The sequence below is a fragment of the Siniperca chuatsi genome, linkage group LG19, assembly GCF_020085105.1.
Source record: "Siniperca chuatsi isolate FFG_IHB_CAS linkage group LG19, ASM2008510v1, whole genome shotgun sequence".
Classification (NCBI taxonomy): domain Eukaryota; kingdom Metazoa; phylum Chordata; class Actinopteri; order Centrarchiformes; family Sinipercidae; genus Siniperca; species Siniperca chuatsi.
Window position 1 is genome coordinate 16341759 of NC_058060.1, and position 16714 is coordinate 16358472.

General features: G+C 41.6%; 1 protein-coding gene across 3 annotated transcripts in view; it reads left to right on the forward strand.

Moving 5' to 3' along the window:
- nck1b (NCK adaptor protein 1b) overlaps nt 1-16714 on the forward strand; it is a 29386-nt gene that overhangs the window by 8247 nt on the left and 4425 nt on the right. For 2 of the 3 annotated variants that reach the window (XM_044176619.1, XM_044176620.1), the window contains exons 2-4: nt 3511-3563; nt 4080-4320; nt 15447-16201. In XM_044176619.1, coding sequence (XP_044032554.1) covers nt 4095-4320; nt 15447-16201 — 981 coding nt within the window. In that variant the 5' untranslated portion in view covers nt 3511-3563; nt 4080-4094. Of the gene's footprint in view, nt 1-3510; nt 3564-4079; nt 4321-7318; nt 7474-15446; nt 16202-16714 lie in introns of those variants that run through there. The other variant, XM_044176621.1, reaches the window with a different exon arrangement.

Genomic DNA, 16714 nt, shown 5'->3' on the forward strand with positions numbered 1-16714 from the left:
CAGCTTGGTATTTAGTAGTTAACAGTACTGTATATTTGCATGACACAAAAAGGCTCCCCTCTAATTTGTACACGTCTGTCACGTAGTATTATCAACGCGCATAGAGTTCAATCTTGTATTGTTGTCAGTGAATTGAAGGTTCTGTTTTGCATGTAAAACATCAAATAAGACTCAAATGATGATTAATCGATTAACAGAAAATTAATCATCACCAATTATGATTATCAATTGACTGTTTAAGTCATTTTTTAAACATGTTTTGGTTCCAGCTTCCCAAATGTGAGGGTTTGCTGCTTTCCTCTGATTTCATATATTGTAAATTAAATATTTTTTGGTTTCGGACTGTTGATTGGACAAAACAAGCGATTTGAAGAGGTTACCTTGGGCTCTAGGAAATTGTGATGGGGTTTTTTCACATTTTCTGACATTTTGTAGACTAAACAATTTATTGATTTATCAAAAGTATAATCCAGAGTTTCATGGATAATAAAAACGCTAATTAATTGCAGCCCTGTGTTGCAGCCCATTTACTGTTCCCCTACCATAATCAGTAGGTGGGCCACTCATTTGCAGCGTCATGGGAGCTGTAATGAAGTCAGCTACTGTTAAGATAGTTTTAATGCAAATTGAATACCTTCTGCTGCTGCTGTTTCAAACTGCTTGTGAAGCAGCTACAAGAATCGCTGTCTTAAATCGCTGTAGTGTTTTGTTCAGTTAAAAACTAAATATCGAGATAGGGATGTGCTTTTCTGTCAGCACATCAGTTTGAATATTGCGAGGGAGGGATACTACAAGAAGAAGCCACAGTTGGCTAGGAAAACCCCTGCCATTACCACTGGCCACCAGATTTGACCACCTGTCTACCATTCCATGTGGTCTGGTCGCCCTTGTTGACAACCACAAAGCTCATGCATACAGTTTCTGTTTTTGCCTTATGTCTGGTACTCAAGTTATTTTCAGAGTTGTACTTGCGTCTTAAAAACATCTATACAAGTAGTTACTCATTACAAATGTCATATGCTATTTTATGGGGAACAGTGAATCATTACATCTGCGACAATCTTTTCCTAATTTCCAAATCAGCAACTGTGTCCTTCTTAGCCTAAAATCCTAGATAATTCTCCCTCTCCTGCATCCCTTTCTGAATAATAACTGAACAGCTTTGTTTTACATGTCTTTCATTGTTAAAAATTTCAAATAGGAGACAACACTGCAGATGCTGTTGTCACTAATCAAACTGACATAATGACAGGAAGATAGCCCCACACTTGTTGCATCTTAGGTCCCACCATGGTCTGTTTTTTGCGATCACAAAAACTGGACAAGACGCTTTTAAACTCAAAGGCTGCTCAAAATCAGATTCTAATATGTTGACTTGAACAGTAAACATATGAATCTCTGGTGCAATTTTTAAATAACTTGCTTGATTTTACGAGAAGTATTGATTATGTATGAGAAAGAAAGTTAACAAATGGACACCCTTATTTGATATGCACTGTGGGGTTGGTGATGGCTTTGGTACCTGTTAACTCTGCTAGGCAGCAGGGTAAATGGAGATCCACTGTGGATATGACACCATTTGAGCAGTTTGACCTGTCTGACCTCATGTTTGGTGCTTTGGAGTGGCATGTGGCCTTGGCTCAGTCTGGAGCTGCGCGATTAGCTCAGAGCATCTGTCGCCCAACTTTTTGATCCTCCCTCACATCTGCACTATCGTAAGTCACTGCGGTGATAATGTGCACTTAGTGCTTAGCCACCCTAGACGTGGGGGGTGATGGCAGTTAAAAAAAGTGAGACTGGGATGGTGTGCTTTTTGAAAATAGGAGATAGCTAGGAAAGGGATAGTCCTACATTGATGATTCTTTCAGGCACTGGTAGGGAGAGTATAAAATGGAAAAAAAAGATAGTAAGGGAGGGATGTTGTAAATGGAGAAGGAGCACACACTTGTCAGCCTCTTTGGCAGACAGTTATGTAGCCCAGCCCAGGGAGTGGAGAGATTGTTGCCTTTGTCTTGGTGAAAGAGGCAGCACTCGAGGAGAGTAAATCAGTTCTTTGTTTTTGTGTGCCGCTCCCCAAAATGTCTCCCAGTGTTCATTAATTTAATTAGACATGGAAAAGGAGCAGGAAATAACATGCCATGAGATAAAACCACAGCATACACCCTAATGTTTTTTGGTAAACTAAGTTAACACCCCATATGGGGAAAGATAGCTCAGACTACAGGTGTCCCCCTTAAAACTTGTTAAATGAAATGCAGAGGCAGTTTGGGATCTTTATATTACACATGGTCTTATCCACCCTTCTTCCAATGAAGAGGGGGATATGAGGTGTGACACTATCACCACTGTTTTGTTTTCTGAAATGATGAACCATCTCATCAACATCTTGACTTGTTCTCCAGAAAAGCATGAGTAAAGGTCTTCTCAGCTCTTATTTACTGTTTATTTTACTCCTCTTGACTAATCATGCTGAAAGTTAGTTTGGTTACTTATGTTTGCCTAAGATCAAGTTCAGGGCCTATCTCAAGGCCGGCTGCAGCTGAAACCTAGACACTACTGCTTCAAATAAAAATTAAGAGCTTTCGATCAATGAGGTCAGTGTCTGGTCCCTGAAGTCAGTCAGGGGGGGAAAGGTGAAACTCCATCCACTCCAATGACATCAGAGCAGCTAAGCAGCCGTTTCAATAGTGCCTCCCTCCTTCAGTGCTGCAATATTAACTTAAGCATAGCCTAGCTGTGCTGATGGCTACATGGGTCATAAGACCAGTTTTTGTGAATGTGCTCATTGTTGATCACAAACAAGTTTGGATTGTGGATCACAGTACTCCCAAATCATAATTTTAAAATGCTTGGGGAACTTGAAAGTTCTTGTGATAAGCAACACTGCAAACAATGGAGCCATGCTTCTAATGCAGATCACATAATCACAGCATTTGCATGGGCTGCACACTTAGGAATATTTATTGGCCTGTGCTAAATTTAAAGCAATATCCTACATCATTAGTGCTCAGCGAGAGCTTCACTCCCTGACGTAGCCACACTGCTGACGCACAGTGCCCCTCTTCTTTACCTCCCTGCTATAGCAATCTTTGTCCTGGCTCCCAGGTTCATGTTTGATGCCCAACACAATAGACAATTGTTGGACTGCTTCTGAGAGGAAATCATCCCCTCTGTAAATTTATGAGGAATGTTGATACTGAGAGTTGGTTCTGGTTGGTTACTGGCTCTATACTCTTTGGCAGCAGTTTGTGTTGAAGACTGAAAAGAATAGTCATTTATATCTGTTATTTCAAGAGTACAATTGGTGGAGGGAACTTACGTCTGAAGAGACTAAACTGTGGAAATGGTAGCTGGCAGTTCTTCAGGTTTCTGGCCTTGCTGTAGTATAATGGGTTAACACTGTCCATATATTGGCATGGATTATATTGGTATGATATTAAGAAATCTTTGGGCAAATTTTGAGAAGAGTTGATTTGTAATTCTCTTGCATTGTCTCTGTTCTTTTCCTAGGTCAACAGAGAAGTATCGGAGCCCTTGAAGTTCTCAGCTTTGATGCAGCACAGGTACAGCTATCTATTTCCAAACATAGTTTCTAATTTTGCTTTTGGTGTGTCTCTTACCTAATCATTGTGTCTGGAGCAAACAGCACAGTTGGAGAATAAAATGTGTATGAAGTCTAGGCAGGAAAAAGATTCGCTTGGTCCCCAGATAGCTGAGATATGTCAGTTCAAAGGGAGGTTCTGTGGAAATTGGGTTCGAAATCAATGTCCTAGTTATGTTTATGTAATTACATGCATATTAAATTGTCAATATTGCAAAACTTTCCTGGTGGAAACCATGTATTGTTTTACTACAGCAGAATCCGTGCCATTGTGTTGTCCTCATCATTCTAGGTGGTAGAAATTGAGGCTAACTTTAACACTGCTTCTACAGCTGCACATAAGCCAACCCTGGCCCAGATTACATTGTATAATAGAAAGAGTTTTTGCTGATCAGTTAGTTGACATTTTCTGTAATGTAGAATATTCATTCTAGCCACTCTGATGTCCGCTCTTTGTCTTCTCCTCTCTCTCCACCAGTGCACCTAGTGCAAGATGACGGAAGAGGTGATTGTCATCGCAAAGTTCGACTACATGGCCCAGCAGGACCAGGAGCTGGACATCAAGAAAAATGAGCGCCTCTGGCTCCTCGACGACTCAAAGTCCTGGTGGAGGGTTCGAAATGCCACCAACAAAACAGGCTTTGTGCCGTCCAACTACGTGGAGAGGAAAAACAGTGCCAGAAAAGCTTCTATTGTCAAGAATCTCAAAGACACACTTGGTAAAAAAGCACTTATGGTTTCTTCAGTTTGCAAGTGTTGAATTTAACATGTGATGGTTTAATAAGCATTGGCCAGAAATCGTGTTTAAGTTTACACTCTCCAAAGTCTGTGTTTATTTTTATTTTAGGAGCTCACAAGATTCCAGTTAACCTGCATAGGCAGTGTTGCCAACTTTTTTCCTATGAAAGTAGCTAGCACTAGCTCCAAAAGTCACTAAAGGTCGCCAGATGACATCATATGCTCATTTACATGTTGATGACATCATTACGCTTTCATTTGCATACATCTTAGTGAAAAAAGTAAAATAAATAAATAAAAAAATCGGGAGGATAGAGAAAATCAAAAACAATTTAAATATTTACAAGATCAAACAAACTATTTACATATTTACAACATGTAGTAACATCTTAATCCAGAGTGAGAGAGAAGCACAATCGAACTATTTACCTATTTACAAGCTATAACATCCAAGACTGCCTGCGCACAGCGCGAGAGGAGAGGAAGAGAGACACTGTTGGCAGAAGAGCCGCAGCACGCATGGGAATGAATTACAATATAATATATTTAAATATATTTCTCGCCTTTTCCCTGATGGTCTGAATAAGTCGCTAAATTTGTCGCTAGTTGCTTTTTAGAAAAAAAGTCAATAAGAGGGTCTGAAAAGTCGCTAAATCTAAGTTGCCAAGTTGGCAGCACTGTGTATAGGTATTTGCACGCTAAACATTTATATATCTTAAGTCACTTGTAACATCTTTTAGATTGAGACTGACTTGCATTGTGTTTCATATGCAGCTGTTTATTGTTACTCAGCCTAAACAGAGAACATCCTTTAACTCAGTTTAACTGAATCTCATTTTGTTTTTGACCACATAGTGGTATGTGATACTATATAACAGCCTCCACAGGAAAATGGTCTCGGTCTGTCGTCTGATTAGTTTGAATGCTGAGAGCTGCTTTCTTCTTACAGTGCATTTAGACTGAAGCTTTAGTATCTGCTTGGAGATTCTGTAGTGTAGTGTGTAATGTAAGGTGGTGTTCTTCTATTTTACCTTGAAGCAATTGCACAGGTAAGACAGTAATATATTTCTTTGATTTCAGATGTTTTTGGAGGTTAAATACAGATACAAAGTTAGATTTTTTTAGATAAAACTAGCCAGTCTGTTTAATCTAAATCTAAATATCTCCACTTGCTGTTTGAGCAATCACATCAAAGGGTATCTTCCTGCCATTTTTATCACAAACGGAATTGATACGGCACAGGTGTTTTCTGCTCTGTCAACACAACGGTAATATTTCTGGGCACTGCCATTCACCAAGGGCCTTGTACTGCCAGGAACAAGCCAAATGTAACTGTGTATGTAAGCCAAGGTTACCATTTGTCTTAGCTTAATTCTTCTTGATGAAAGACATTCATGATAATTTGGGATATACACTCTGACCACTGGCATTCAGTCTGGAACACAGCCAGATTAATTTGTTGCCTACGATTTCACTTTTTGATGTGTTGTTCATGCTCGTTCTGCTCTGCAGGGCATCATTGTCTCAAATAAGAACAAGATGGGATAACCATGTTTGTTGATATATTTGTTTGACCCAGATCTCAAATCAAACCACACTTGTGAGACACAAAATCTCCTTTGCTCATCTTTGATGCGGTGATGAAGACGCATTGTTGCGTAGGGTGACCTCTGTCGAGGAAGCCCTGGGCCCAAAAGTGGCTTTTCCTGCACAGAGGGCCGAAAGAATGGGGGTTTTTTGGGTACTGCTAACCAGAAGTATGTCATCAAGTTATAACTGTATCACACACTGCACTGTTTGTTGGACATGTGAACTGTGTCTTCCTGTTAGCTACACAGTGTTTGTTTTTTTGTGTGTTGTGGTGAGATGAGACTGGTGACATCAGGCAGCGCTGTGTGCTGAAACGCTCTGATGAAAAATTATATAAAAACAGGAAGAGGCCTCTTCATATATATATATATACTTTCCAATTTGTTATTGCTTGACTCAAGCATATACATTGTTTAACTGCTGCATTTTTAGTCAGTCCCGTCTGTTTTGGTAGGTTTATTCGTCTATTTATGTGTTGTATGTGGGTGTGTGTTGTCCTGCACCAGAGCCATGAACCTCCCAACAACTTCTCACCTGTCACTACATCCATTGATCAAATAACCTTAGGTGAACAGCTGCATGAATGACACATGCACACAGGCTCAGGCCTCACTCACACATAAACCCAATAAAACGTGGGCTAATGTAAAACATGGTGTAAGGCAAAACTGAGCCTCGTTAAACACTAATACAATCAGAGAACGCTTGTAAATACTTCACCTTCATTTGTCCTTTTTTTATGATGAATAAGTAGATTTAAGACATTTTAACTGGCAGATTATGGGTGGTTGTGCTTTTCTTGTACATGTGTGGGAGAACAATAAGAGAAGCAGCTTGATGACCACACTTTCAGATATTTTTGGGAGAAAGAAATCTATCTATTTTCTCTTTCCCCCAAACAAGCCTGTTGCTGGGTGTGGAGTGGTGTCATCGTTTGAAAGAATGTGCGAGGATATGATCTGTTCGCAGATGGCTGTGTGTTGGTGTGTGAGTCTGTGTTTGAGGACTCATGTTTCCTGGTTTTGTTGTAAAGTTAGGAGTGTGTCTCTACAAACAACTGCAGTCATGTGACACTGACACTGACTCACTCAGCCGTTGCAGCGTCCCCACAGATCCCTACTTGAGTGTAATTTTTTAGATTGCTTCCCTATTACGTTCCTCCTCCTACCACTCGGCTGATAAATGTTGATGGAATAGCTTCTTCACTTTCCCTATATCTCTCTTCTTTCATCTCTTTTTCTTTCTCTGTGTCTGAGCTTCAAACTCCTTTTCTCCCTCCCTCCTTCTTCCCCTTTCCATGAGGCCTCTGTACTCTGCCTTCCAGAGCTGAACTGGAGGCCTCTCTATTCCGCGCTCTCATTGGCTAAGCCTGACCACATGGTCCTGGAGTGGGCCGCCCTGCTCTGCTATCCGCTCAGCTTGCTTGGGTGTTCACATGGAATAACTCTACAGCTGCAGTGGGAAGAGAGCAGGGGCCGGGACAGAGAGAGGGAGAGACAGCGAGCCCAAAATGGACATGGCTAACCTATTCAAACATTTCTTCCGTGAGTTTTCAACTTTCCTCGTCTTCTGTAGCTCATTTTTAAAGTTGTTCTGACTTGTTTGTTGTTTTACAAGTGGTGTAGAGAGCTTTTGTTGGAAGATTGAGTGGTTCTTTTTTTTCCTCTGTGTCATGTTTTTTTTTTTTTTTTCTTTTCTGATTTTTCACTTTGGTTGCAAGTCAGTTTCAGCTTTAGGTTAGCCAAATGAATGTGTCATAATTAGAGCGGGCAGAAACTGATTTTTGTGCTAACATGTTGTGCTGGCGGCAAGAGTGAGAGAGGGTGTTTTAACAGCTTTTTAGAGGCTGTGTCTGTGTGAGCGGCTGCAAAGACTGGGTGGATATGCTTTTGAAAAGCCTTCTGCTGAGCTGAAGCCTGTAATTGCCCCAGCAATCCTTCTCTGTCTCTTCCTTTTTAAACATACACACATATAAACACACCGTAATTCTACTTAATTTTTTTCGAGCATTTGTCCTAGTGAGTGGGCTGCAATCAGTGGATTACATTATTATGCTTGAAGACCCCATCTCCACCCTGTTTAGGAATATCTTAAGACTTAGCCAAATTCTGTTGTCTTTTACACTACACTCAGGGCAAGCTTGCTCATTCTGGGAGGGTCCCCCCGCCCCTCCACCAGTCATGAGCTACAGTTGAAGGGACACGGGGTGCTCATGTAGAACACTGTAGTCATTGTGCTGAGAGGAGGAAGGGGTCTCTGCTGATTGATGGGACCCGGGCTCCCATCTCCTGCACCTCGCTTGGTTATCAGAGGAATGTCATTACCTCGGCAGCTCTGTGAGGCCGTGGATACTTTACAGCCGCACTGACACGGTTTTTCAAAAGGCCTTGGCGCACACCCATGCTGTAATCTCACCTTGTAACTGTTGAGTGGTATCTCCTGTCTCTGGCTATCTTCCCTACTTGTGTGTGTGTGTGTGTGTGTGTGTGTGTGTGTCTGTCTGCTGACTTGCCTGCTTATAGTCTAAAGAATCCAGAGAGTGTAAAGGGCTGAGAAGAACATAGGGATGAGCTAACAAACCTTTTGCTTGTGTAAACTGAAAGCTGTTAGTCTCCTCTCTCTCTCTCTCTCTCTCTCTCTCTCTCTCTCTCTCTCTCTCTCTCTCTCTCTTTCTCTTTCTTTCCCCTCCCTCTGTTTTCCTGTTTCTCAGCCTCCCCAGCGAGCGGAAACTCAAATTTGAGCCACATTTCTCCCTGAGCTTTGGAGGAGTGCTGGCCAGAGAGGAAGTGAGAAGTTAGAAGGAAGTTGAATCATTGTACAGGGTCTGTCTGTTGGACTTTCTGGCAGTCTCTGTCCCTCCCGCTTCTTTTCTCCAAACCACTGTTTCCTATTCCCCAACCAGAAAAGCAAAAGACATAATCATAATTAAGAGATTGGCGGGGAGAGTCGTCAATGTCACTTCAGGCCTGAGATGTTTTTCCTCTTGTAAGGCTGTCCACTCATCTTTGTTTTCCTGTCTCCTCTGCCATTAAGAATTGCTTAAGAGGAAGTGAGCAGTGGTCTGGGCTTGTTGAAGACTAGCCAGCACTGTAAACATGTTGGTAGAGAACAGTGGAAACGTCCACAGCACAGCTCCCTGTGTCTATTGAACCTAATGGTCTGTAGGGCTGCAACTAATGATTATTTTTATTACCAATTGATGTACAGATTATTTTCTCAATGACTTGATTCATTGTTTGGTTAATAGTAGAGTTGCAACATTCAGTCAATTAATCAATGAGCTGATTAAAAAAAAATAAAAATTAAGCAAAAATGCAAAACCTTTGCTGGTTTGTGTGTTTTTCTTTGTCATACATAATAATAAACTTAATGTCTTTGGGCTTTGGACTGTTGGTTGGACATAAGACATTTGAAGACGTCACCTTGGGCTGTGGGAAATCCTAACAGCCATTTTATAGACAAAATGATTAATCAAGAAAATAATGGATAGATTAATCAATAATGAAAATAATCTTTAGTTCTAGCTCTGGTTAACAGAATGTCAGCAAATAGCAAAAGAATATCGATCACAAGTTCCCAGAGCCCATGGTCATGTCTTGAAATGTCTTGTTTTGTCCAAGCAACAGCCAAAACCCTAATATAGCCTATTCAGTTTACTATCATAAATTTATAAGAAAACCAGAACATATTCCCATTTGACAAGATGGAACCAGAGAATTTTTGCCAATTTTTGCTTTAAAAACAATAAATCGATAATCGAAAAGTTGCAGAATCATTTTTGTAACTCATTGTTTCAGCTCTAATGGTCTCATTTCCTGATTTTAATAGTTTGGTGTGGGTGGTTCCCTGAGAGTAATAACCTCCTGTTGTGACTGAATTAGTTTGTGTTGGGTCTGGCAATATGTATCCTAAATCATCATTTTTTTTTTCAAAGTCCATGTCATGAGTAGAGCTGGCTGTTGAACCTCAATACTTTTTTATTACTGAATGAAATATAGCACTGAGTATCAAAAATGGTCAGGTACTGAAAGCTGTCATTGCCGGTCTGGTCAGTTTTGTAATCTTGCTGACTTATTTTTTATGTTAGATTCTTATTTTAATAAGTTTTGCCATGTGTGGCTTGTCTTTAGACAACATTTAAAAACATTTGGCTTCTATAGTTAAATGGGAAGAAATTGTTTTTTTAGAAAAACATTTATGTCTTAAATAAAGTATCCTTTTGTCATTGGAGCCAAATCTAATTTAGCCATTTTGACAAATTTTTGAAGGGGCCACAAAGGCTAATGATTATGTCTCAGTTTAGCTTCCTTGAAGTTGCCCCTGCTGCCCACAAATGAATGTTATTTTTGAAGTTATTTTTCATTATTCCAAACAGTAGAACAATCAGTGTCATAACATCTGTGACTTTAATGGTGTAACAAAAGGATGAAGTTAAGGAAATCTTTTACTTTTGAACTGAGGTATTGGTACTGAAGTGAGGAGAACCCAAGATTAAATGTACTCACCAGAGTAGAGGTTAAGAAAAAATAGGTCAAGTGAAAAAACATTTGAAAATTACACAAATATCAATAGCGTGGCTTGAGTAACAACAAGTTAATAATTGCTGGAATGAATACAACCACCTGTTTGTTTTACTGTCAGGAAAGGTTCTACATGGCGAAGCCCCTGACCGTAATGCTGCGCTGTAAAAACCAAATGGAGCACCGTGCCTCTATCCCTCCCTCTGCTCCATCACAGAGACTGATGGCTGCCTGCTTTTGATGTCTCAGACAGCTGAAGTTGAAAGAGCTTTGCACGTTTCCTGTGCAGCCATCAGTCAGCCATATTAGCAGCTTGATTTGAAGCTGTCATCTTAAAAGGCAGCCCCAACCATCCCAATTGAAGAATACGCCAACTCACTCTTGTGTGCGTTTCCTTTAGTTTGTTTGACTCACTCTTTGACTGCACGTGGTGTCATGTAATTTAATGTGGAAGTCGCATACCAGACCATATGGCTGAGGGTTGCTGCGCTGCATTACATTTGAATGTTGTTGAATTGCCATGGACAAACAGAGCGCTTTCTGAGAGTCTATGGTCTCACTGGTGATGGCATGACTGTATATAATAATAATAATAATAATAATAATAATAATTAGGCCACCTGACTAAAATTACAATTTAAGATATGATAGGGCCTGTGTTATACTTCAAAACACACATTTGGCTCTAAAATATTAAGATTTATTTTTGTGAGCAAACAAGCCATTTCACTGCTGCTTAACTTGTCCTAGTGATCATGTTCTGTTCAAGTATGGGGATGTTCAGACACTGTCAGACAGCCTGACGCGGGGTGTTGTTGTCCACAGAGGAAGAGCCCTGGAATGGAGGGAAGCCGAGGGGTCGAAAGGGCCCTAGGCAGACAATGGACAGCCAGCCAGCGTAGGGAGGCCAGAGTCAAAAAACAAAACTAGTTCCTGTCTGTCACTGGTAGCCAAACTCACTCCCCGGCACTTTCTTCTCCTCCTGCTGGTGCACCTCATCTGTAAACAAAAAGTGAAGTTTTCTGAGGGGTTTAACACATGCGGGTTAAGGTCTTTTGTCATTGTTTACGGTGATTTACTGCCATCTGACGCTACATGATTTCCTTCCTCCGCATCCTTCTCTCAGGAAATGCACAGGAAAAAGCATCTGACGTTGAAACAGAAAAGTTTCCAGTGCACAGTGCCTTTTTAATATCTCATCTGTCTAGAAGGTCTTTCTCAGGTAGCAGTAAGAGTAGCGGCATGGTTTGTGGGTTTCAGGTACCACATCTGCATATACATACAAATGCAAAGTTCATGCAGTTGGCAGTATTCAGGGTTAACATCAGGTGGAGAGATCAAGTATGGGCACTGAGAGGAGGACTGTGCTTCCCTCAGCTAGGGAGAGCTGTCGGGGGTGGGGGCAAAATTATGTGTATTTTTCAGTTTTCACCTTCTATTGTCTCTTACTGTACTGTATTACTGTATATGTTTATGCCAGTCATTGTGGAGTTAGTTATTTGAACTATTTTGTTTGTGTGCAGGATCCTTTACCATTTTCGTGATACAGTATTTGAGAACAAAATTGTCACATTTTATTAGTTATTGACTCCCTATTTAGTTTTTAATTCAATTTTGCCCGTGCTCACATGGTTGTATTGTGGTAGAGGTGGCAGGTCTGGACAGTACTGTGGCCTGCCTGCTGGTAAGGTGGACTGTCCCCGTAATTAAAGTTTCCCAGCTTCAGTCCTAATAACCAGTGATGTGTCCGTCACAACAACTTTGAGTCCTGTCTGAAGTGCCTGACCTCAGACTGCCCAGTCATTGTAACTGTGTACGTTTATAACATATGCAGAAGGTTTTTTTTTAATAAGACAACAAGTAGTCTAGAGCACGTACATCCAAATGAAGGATACCATATGTGCACTATCATTACATTATAAATATTGCACTAAATTCAGCTAGTTCTTTCTATAAGTGATGCGAATGTATTTCTCCCTACTGTTTTATATATATATATATATATATATATATATATATATATATATATATATATATATATATATATATATATATATATATATATATATATATATATATATATATATATATATATATATATATAGGCATTTTACGCTTATTAGGCCGTGTATTTTTCACCCCATACACCAGATAACTCCTCCTGTCTTCTTGTCAAATGTACATTCAGCCTCTTGTCAATACCAGAATGCCACTGGACGTGCCTTGTAGAGGCATATTTAGGCATATTAAGGTCCAAAGATTGTCCCCTGAGTTCAGCTTCATTGAACTCTCAATACCCACCAAAATCCATCACCATCAGTGAACAGAATGCAGCTGTGTCCATCATTGAAGACAGTGGCCTTGCTCTAAGCAGCACCATGCGGAGTGTTTGGTGTGAGAGCCTGGTAAGATAAGAGCCTCTAATTGTAAAAGGAAGCACAAACTCACAGTTGTTCTTTGCTGCCACACAAGTGATCTCTGAGCAATTAACCTACAACAGCATGACAGATGGGCCCTTAGAGAAGCAGATGCCCTCATTAGCAATCCCTTATTTTCTCCCAGTATCATCTACCTATAGCTCTGCAGGAAAATCCCAACTGCCCTTTATTACTTTGGCTTAGATTGAGCATCTAGTCAAATGCAGTTGACCTGCGCTCTGTGCTTTTTTTAATGCAAAGTGTTTCATGTGACTGTAGCAGGAAGTGGCAAATAAAATCTCTGACAGGGACACTGATAAGGGCTGTTACCTGGCCAGAGAGATAAAATATTAAGCTCTCAGTTGTCTCCGTTCTCAGCTGGAGCTAAAAGATACTTTATTTATGCAGGGTTGACCCCTAACCTTTTTGTTTGGAGCTAACTAGGTCATTTCCAACTGTGCACAAAATACATCCTGGGGCTTGCACCTGCACGAAGATGTCTTCCTCAACACGTGATATTTTAGCTGTACATTTTTATATCATTTTAAACATTGAAGAGGAGTGAGTCGTTTGTTTTGTGCGCTTTCATGAGGGCACAAGGAACTTCAACTTTGTGGCCTTCTCTGATTTGGCTATTTCATGTTTTGATCATGTCTTTTTGCAGCACTCCCTTTAAGTTATTAAGACTGCACAGAGGCATAACTAGACCTAACCTCCACATACAGACATCATCTCTTAACACCCTGTCTGGAGTCTGTAGTTACGTACAGTGGTGTGACTAATAACAGGGTCTACCTGGAAACAATTTGACGTTGGACTCTCAGCACTACCATGAAATTTGTCTGCTCTCCTTGAGTCACAGGCAGGTCTCAGTAACAATTTATCTGCGGTGAAACAGATTCAGTATATGACAAATTAGTCACGTTCCTCGCTCAGAAAACAAACACACACACACAACATCCTCCCCAGCACAGTCCAGGAGACTACACCCTGCCTTACTGTATAATTTCATAATTTCACCTAGCTGACTTTGGATTATGCAAGCAATAGCCTTGCAAACGTAATCAGAAATAGTCACTACTTTGGTCTGCGCACTGTGTCCGGCATCAAAGTCTGTCTCAGCTTTAGTCTGGTTTGCCTGCATCATCAGTTAGGCCATAGATCTGTGATAATTACAGTAATGTCATGTTAGCTTTGCAAGAACGAGCAAAAAAGGTGGACTGTAGTAATGTATAGAGAGAACAAGCTGTGAGTATTTGAGCTGCTTTCTGGTCTCTTGGAAAGTTGGAAGAAGGTGTGATCTCACCACTGCGTCCACTGCTAGCTACCCATGTGTTTCATACAACTGTTAGGATGCCAGGCTGCCAAGTGCAAATTCTTGTCCAGTAAGACGATGACCACAGGCCTGCCAAAGCTCGGCCTCCGGGCTCCATAACCCAGGAAAGGGCTAAAGGGCCTGGTAATCCCCCTTCTGTTAGCCTCTGGGGTGTTTAGAGATGGTGCCACTGAGTGCAGGTCTTACACTATGCCAAGAGGTTGACTACATGTTTGATGAAATTCACCCTGCGGTCATTTCCTGTTTGACTGGCTGACATTTAGCCTGCAAACAGACAGGTAAAGCTAGTTCGCTGGTAGACTACAGTTGATAAAGTCTTGATAAGTATGCCATTTTAATCATCCCCACTCTATGTTGAAGTCAAATGGTCAGCTCAGTGGGGGTGCTTGGAGCATTGGGGGTTGGGAGAGATGGGGGAGTGGAGAATTTATGTGGACAGAGGGGAAGGAAGGAGAGCCAGAAAGAGTGTTGGCAGAAATGGCATGGAGTTTGGTATCCAGCTGCTGTGCAAGCAAGGCCGCAGGTGTCAGGGCAGCCGAGGTGATTAGAGCAATGTGATTAGCAACAATGAAATGTGACTGAGCCATTTTGCCTACAGAGGTCAAGGCAAGTGTACTTTGTAATTAATCTCAATGTTAGGTAGCTGAGGTAGCTGTACTTTAATAAACTAGTGTACATTTTTTTAGTTACCACAGGATTTATAGGCCCATGCCAAAACAAGTTTTCATCCCACTCAGATTTTTTTTTTCCGACCACACCAACATTGCTTTTTTGTTTCCTCAGCACCTAGGCCTAATCCCCAAGAATGTATTTGGATTTGGAGGGTGGGGGGTTAGGGCACTGTAATGCAGAAAAGGAATGATTTTTAGCCCTACTTACCCACCCTCCCTGTATTTCAGCACAACCCCTAATGCTTATTATCGCTGCCTGGTATTTGTGTGGGATTTTTTTCTCTTCCCTTAAATTTTGTGTTTTTTAATGGTGTGTGTGTGGTTTTTGTTTTTCTGTTGAGACTTGTTCCACATCAGTGAAAGGGTGTGAAAATTGGAATTCCAGGGACTTGTATTTTAGTAAAAGGGTGACTTTTAAGTTTTAATTAATGCAAAATAACCTAAAGGCCTGCGTGTCTGCTAATTCAGGATGCCTTGTAATGAAGTTTCTGACCTAATTCACAGGACTTAATTTTAGTGTAGATGATGTTTTCTCTGTAAACTCTTACACCTTTCCTTGATTATTTTCTCTAGGAATTGGGAAGGTGAAGAGCAGAAAGGGGGGGATGAGAGACACAGCCTCCAATGCAGACACAGACATGTATGCAGATAACGGCGAGCGGCTGTACGACCTTAACCTGCCCGCCCTGGTCAAGTTCAGCTACACAGCAGAGCGTGAGGACGAGCTGTCTCTGGTGAAAGGCACGCGGGTGGTGGTGATGGAGAAGTGCAGTGACGGCTGGTGGCGCGGCAGCTATAATGGACGGTCTGGCTGGTTTCCGTCCAACTACGTGACGGAGGACGTGGATGGGACGGCGGGGGGAGGGGGCATGGGTGGGTTTGGAGACCCGGCCGGATCGCTAACGGAGAAGCTGGCAGCCGTGGTGAACAGCACCACGAACGGGAACAGAGTGCTGCACACGGTTCAGGCGCTCTACCCTTTCAGCTCGGGCAACGATGAGGAGCTAAACTTTGAGAAGGGCGAGGTGATGGAAGTCGTGGAGAAGCCCGAGAACGACCCTGAGTGGTGGAAGTGTCGTAAAGCAGACGGACAACTGGGCTTGGTGCCTAAAAACTACGTCACTGTGCTGGACTCCACCTCCCATAAACCCGCAGCGGGGCCAGCTGGGCCGCCCACACCTGACTGTGACTACATCTCGCCCTCAGGCAGCGGGCGCTTCGCAGGGAAGGAGTGGTACTACGGAAAGGTGACGCGTCATCAGGCGGAGGTGGCCCTCAACCAGAGAGGCATAGAAGGAGACTTCCTCATCCGAGACAGCGAGTCATCGGTCAGTAGCCTACACCTGTTATACACGGCTCACAGCATTAAGACCTCTTTACACTGTGCGATTTGGGACGTCTGAGATTAAAGTTGACAATTGTCAGAGAAATATGGTAAAATTTTCACAATGTGACTGCTGCTACGAGCCAAGTCTACAAATCAACCAGATCAACCATCAGAATACTACATGAAATGATGCTGAAACACTGGCCAGTGTGATATTTTGAGAGCGCCAGTTTTGAATAAAGTTCTGTTCCTCCTCTTTTGAGGTGAAGTACCAGCACTACGGCAAAGGCTTGTTTATCGTTTTGCTGCATTCAAAACATAAGAGTGGCATTCATCTCGCATTCATTGCACAATCATGTCAGATTGTAACCAAGATTTGCATTGACCCATCTCTTATAGTGTGACATAAACTTACACGATTGTTGTTGTCGTCGCACAATCTAAAGGCACCTTTACTCAGGAGGTAGAAGTCTTAATTTCCTGCCTGAACACTGATAATAAAACCTTGTATTTC